The sequence below is a fragment of the Empidonax traillii genome, unplaced genomic scaffold, assembly GCF_003031625.1.
Source record: "Empidonax traillii isolate 1590-97213 ecotype Southwest subspecies unplaced genomic scaffold, ASM303162v1 scaffold3215:size24616, whole genome shotgun sequence".
NCBI classification, from domain to species: domain Eukaryota; kingdom Metazoa; phylum Chordata; class Aves; order Passeriformes; family Tyrannidae; genus Empidonax; species Empidonax traillii.
The window spans coordinates 19,560-24,616 of NW_020958408.1; the positions used below are offsets into that span (position 1 = coordinate 19,560).

At 68.1% G+C, this 5,057-nt stretch overlaps 1 protein-coding gene across 1 annotated transcript in view; it reads left to right on the forward strand.

Moving 5' to 3' along the window:
• Positions 1 to 4,185, forward strand: part of YJEFN3 (YjeF N-terminal domain containing 3) — a 13,630-nt gene extending 9,445 nt beyond the window's left edge. Inside the window, exons 3-7 of the mRNA XM_027910336.1 lie at positions 526 to 641; positions 2,435 to 2,545; positions 2,635 to 2,748; positions 3,187 to 3,337; positions 3,953 to 4,185. Of these exons, the coding sequence (XP_027766137.1) occupies positions 526 to 641; positions 2,435 to 2,545; positions 2,635 to 2,748; positions 3,187 to 3,337; positions 3,953 to 4,152 (692 nt within the window). The 3' untranslated portion in view covers positions 4,153 to 4,185. The remainder of the gene's footprint in view (positions 1 to 525; positions 642 to 2,434; positions 2,546 to 2,634; positions 2,749 to 3,186; positions 3,338 to 3,952) is intronic.
• Positions 4,186 to 5,057: the final 872 nt, after the last annotated feature.

A 5,057-nucleotide genomic window follows, 5' to 3' on the forward strand; every position in this document is an offset into this window, starting at 1 on the left:
GGTGAGGTGTAACTGTGCCCCCAAAACAGGGGCAGGGCCGGGGGCTGGAGCCCCCCAGCTCCCCTGGGGGCCGTGGGTTCCATCCCTGTGCCTCTCCCGAGGGTCCCATCCCAGGGCCCCGCCCGCAGCCCGCGCTGGAGCCGGCCCAGCCCGTTCCACCCGCGCAGGTGAAGCCAACAGATGTGAGCAATTATTGTCCCATCGGCGGCTCCCGGCCCTGCCAACTCCCGGCTCGGCAGCGACGGAACAACCGCAGCATTGTTCGCTTTTATGTAACAGCCCCGAGCCCCACGAGCCCGGGGGCGCTGCCAGGGCCGTGCCTCGCACGGATCCAGCCCCTCCACCCGCGGGGTTGGGCCCCCAAACGTGCCAGCCGGGCCCATCCCCGTCCCTGAGCCACCGGCCGTGCCCACCCCAAGCCCCACGAGCCCCCAACCCGCTTGCCCAGTGCCCTGGGGATGGACGGGGGTCCCAAATCCCTCCCATGGGTGGGGGGGCAGTGCCCTCTCACTGGTGCCCTCTCCCCCCTCAGCAAGGCAGAGGCCGAGGCCATCGAGAAGGAGCTGCTGGAGGATTATCGGTTCGGGAGGCAGCAGCTCATCGAGATCTGGGGACACGCCTGTGCCGTGGCTGTCACCAAGGTGAGGTGGCCAGTGGGGCTGGGGACACCACACCAGGGCCGAGGGCTTTGCTATCAACTGCTCTCCCCCCCTCATCCTGTTCCCCTCTGTGTTGTCCCACCCCGTCTGTGTCTCTCTCCCACTCCAGACCAGGGTGTGGGGACAAGGGGCAGCAGGGATGGTGGCACAGCCCGGTGGGCAGCAACGCTCCAGCTGTGCCAGGGCTCCAGCCTCTCCCTGGGTGGGTTTTTTTGCATCCCTTGACCCCCCCCCCATCCACTATTCCCCCCGGGAATCGGGCTCAGCCAGGGCCGAGGTCACACAGTCCATGGGATGAGGATGCTCAGCCCCTCCTGGGGTGTCAGGGAGGGGGTGATGGTGGTCTCAGGGGGTCCCCATGTCCTGGTGATACTCCTATCGCTGGGACCACAGGGTGCTCGTGCTGGATGTGAGGAGGAGGAGGAGAAGGAGGGGAAGGAGGAGGAGGAGGAGGAGGAGGAGGAGGCAGCCGGGCAGTGCCGAGGGGCAGCATCAAGGGCAGCTTTGTGAGCTCCGCGCCCGCTGCCTCAGCTTTTCCGTCGGAGGTGGCTCTGCCCTTCCCTTCTCCAAGGGCAGCCGGGTTGCCTGAGGAGGAGGAGAAATATTTTGCTGTTGGAGCCTCTCGGGGCTGCCCTGGGGCTGCCCCCGGTGCCGCAGCATCCCCGGCCCCACAGGGGCTGAGCATCCTCCCCGTGGGGCCCAACACCCTCCTCTTCCTCAGGGAGACCCCCAGCACCAGTGTCCCCCCCCCCAACTCGGGGTCCCTGGGCATTGTCCCCTCGGGCACGTCCCCAGGAGGCGCTGGCAGCGTGGCTGGCGCCGGGGCAGGGCCAGGGCCGGGCTCACACGGGCCGGGAGCTCCGGGCGCTGGCGGGGGACGGGACCCAGAGCCAGGCTCTGTGAGCAGGAAAAAATCTGTCAATGGATAAACAGCCTCCCGGGCAGGCTCCTGGTATGTGGAGCAGGGAGCCGCCTCCCTGCAGCTGGCGGGGAGCCCCCGGCCCCGGGGCACCGACCTGGCCTGGGCAGCGTCCTCAGCCCACCTTGGGCATCCCCTGGATCCCACTGTGGGCATCCTCCTCATCCCACCTTGGGCATCATCCAGGTCCCACCATGGGCATCTTCCACATCCCACCATGGGCACTGCTGGAATGTCACCATGGGCATCGTTCTCATCCCACCATGGGTATCATCCTCATCCTGCTGTTGGCGCCATCCTCATCCCATCCTGGGCATCATCCTCATCCCATCCTGGGCATCATCCTCATCCCATCCTGGGCATCATCCTCATCCCATCCTGGGCACCATCCTCATCCCATTCTGGGCACCATCCTCATCCCATCCTGGGCATCATCCTCATCCCATCCTGGGCACCATCCTCATTCCACTACGGGCCCTGTCCTGCCCCACCCCAAGTGCCACCCAAGTCCTGCCATTGATGCCACCCCCATCCAATCCCATTCCCTGTCCTGCCGTGGATCCCATCCCCACCCTGCCATGTGTGCCACCCCCCTCCCACCCTGGGGATTGTCACCATCCCACCCCATGCCCTGTCCCGCCCTCAGCACCATCCCCATCCCCATCCTGCTCCACGTGGCGCTCCCATCCCACCCCGGGAACATCCCCACCCTCACCCCCGGTGCTGCCCCTCCAACTGTGTGGGTGCACTTACCCCTCCTCCCCGGTGCCCCTGCCCCCTCCCCGTGCCCGGGTGCCGTTTGGCGGTGTCACGGTGGCACAGGGAGGTGGTGACGGGCCATTCCCGTGTCCTGCAGGCGTTCCCGCTGCCGTCGCTGCCCCGGAAGCAGCCCACGGTGCTGGTGGTGTGCGGGCCGGCTCAGAACGGGGCCATCGGGCTGGTGTGTGCCCGCCACCTGCGCATCTTTGTGGGTACCTCCCTCCCCTCCCCCTGCCCCCCCCCTTCATCCCCGAGCGATGCTGGACCCCCCTCCCCGATCCCTCCCCTCTCTTGCAGGACTACGAGCCCACCATCTTCTACCCCAAGCGCTCCCCGGACCCCCTGTACCGGGATTTCACCACGCAGTGCGAGAAGATGGACATCCCCTTCCTGTCCTACCTGCCCACCGAGGTGAGCCCCCCCAGCCCCGCCAGCCCCCCGCACTCCCTGCCCGACAGCACCGAGTTTATTCCTCCTTTTTCCCTCCCCTTCCCTCCCCTCCTCGCCCGGTCCCGGCTCTGCTGGGAGCCCGGGGATGCCATGAAATCCAGCGGCGGCTGCCGCGGCCCCGCCAGCCACCGGCTCTGTTGTTTTTGGAAACCTCCGGGCTGGGGCGGGAGGAATTTGACCCAAAATCGCTGCCCTGGCCGCGGCCGCGCGTCTCGGCGTGCCGGGCTCTGCCCCGGCCCCCCCTCCTTCCCTCCCTCCTCATCCCGGGGGGGATTTTCTCGGCTGGGTGAGCCCAATTTCGCAAGAAAACGGGATCCCCGCGTGGGCCGGGGCCGGTCCCGCGGGGGGGGGGGACACCCGGGGACACCCCCGTGTGTGTCCCCCATCCACCCCCCAAAGGTGCAGCTGATCAACGACGCCTACAACGCCGTGGTGGACGCGGTGCTGGGAGCCGAGGCGGAGGTGGGCGAGGGGAGGGAGCCCTGCGCAGCCATCCTGGCCACCCTCAAGCACATCCGCATCCCCATCGTCAGCCTGGATGTGCCCTCAGGTGCTCAACCCCCTCCCCCGGCTCGGGATGGGACCCCCCGACCCTCTGTTCCTCACGCTCCTCACCCCCCTCGTGTTGTCACCGCCGTGCCTGGGCACCCACAGTGCCCTCCCAGGGTGGGGACATCCCCGGGGACCCCCCCGCGGCCCCCCCCCCGCCCCCCCAGCCTGGCAGCATCCCACGGGGCGAGGCGGATCCACTCCCCTGGACGCGTTCGGGGCATCCACGGTAAATAACAAACTCCCTGAACTGAGACATGATGTAATTTGAAAACACCCGTGTGTCTGGTGGCCAGGCCTGGAATTGTCATCACCACCACCACCACCCCCCAACACGTGGCCCCCCCCCACGCCGCGGGAGCAAACAGGAGCCCTTGGCACGGCCACTGGTGAATCCCCACCAAGAAAAACCCCGCGTGGAGTGGGGCCACGGCCGGGGCGAGGGCGGTGCTGGAGGGGGGGGACACGCTCCCCGTCCTCCCTGTGCCCTCCCCACCTCCACCACCCCACAACACCCCCCCACCGACCCCAGGGGTCACCCCTGGGCCCCTCTCTCCGTGTCCCCCCAGGGTGGGAGGTGCCCCTGTGGTCACCCCCTCCCCGTGTGTGTCCGCAGGGTGGGACGCCGAGTCCGGGGGCAGCGGCGGGATCAGCCCCGATGTCCTGGTGTCCCTGGCAGCCCCCAAGGAGTGTGCCCGGCGCTTCCTGGGCCGCCAGCACTTCGTGGCCGGGCGGTTCCTGCCCTATGACGTCCAGAAGAAGTTCGAGCTCAACCCCCCCGAGTACCCCGGCACCGAGTGCGTGGTGGCCCTGTGAGCCCCCCAAATAAAGTGCTTGGTGGCTCCTCCTCAGGGTGTGTCCGGGGACAGGGCGAGGGGCCGGTGCTATCCTGGTGGGATTGGGGTTGGGGGATTGTGCTGGGACTCGGCTCAACCCCCCCTGTGCGTCCCCTGGGAGCTGTTCTTGGGGACAGACCTGGTGTGACCTCCCCTATGGGGACACGGGCAGCTGTGGTGACCCTGTGAGTGGCTGTGGGGTCCCTGGTGCTGCCACATCCCCCTGTTGCCTGAATCTCCCAGAAAACACCGGGAAAGGGTGACTGCAGCAGCCCCCCCTCTATGGAGTGACATTACCAGTGACTGTCCCCCCCTGCCCCAGCAGAGTTCGTGACCCCAGAGCAGCACCTGGAGCTGCCTCCCCCTCGGGGGGCTCAGCGCAGCCAGAGTTTCGGGGAATGCAGGGAATGTACCGGGATTTCCGCAGGCCGGGCCGAGGGAGGGGGCCGGGGGTGACCTGGGGGGGGGTCACCATGCCACCATCCCCCATCACAGGGGGTGTTTCTCATCCCCAAAGCCCAGAGGCGCAGTGGGGAGCTGGGCCCAGTGCCAACCCCACCCTGGGCTCAGCCAGCACTCCCAGGGCACGACAGAGGTGTCAGAGCAGAGCCCACCGAGCACCGAGACCACCTCCCCCTCCTCCAGGGCAGCGCTGGCACCCCGAGCTCATCCCTGACCGCAGCAGCGCCGCGGCCGGGCTCGCTCTCGCCTCTTCCCCTTCCCTCCCTCCGCATTCCCAAGTGCATCCAATTTTAGCAGCTTTACAAAAACAAGCCCTCAAGTTTCCCGGGCTGGAGCGGCAGCACGGCCGGCTCGGGGAGGGCTCCCTCCCGCTTCCCACTTGGCTCCAGCCCCGTGTGCCAGGAGCCAGGGGGACAGGCCTCC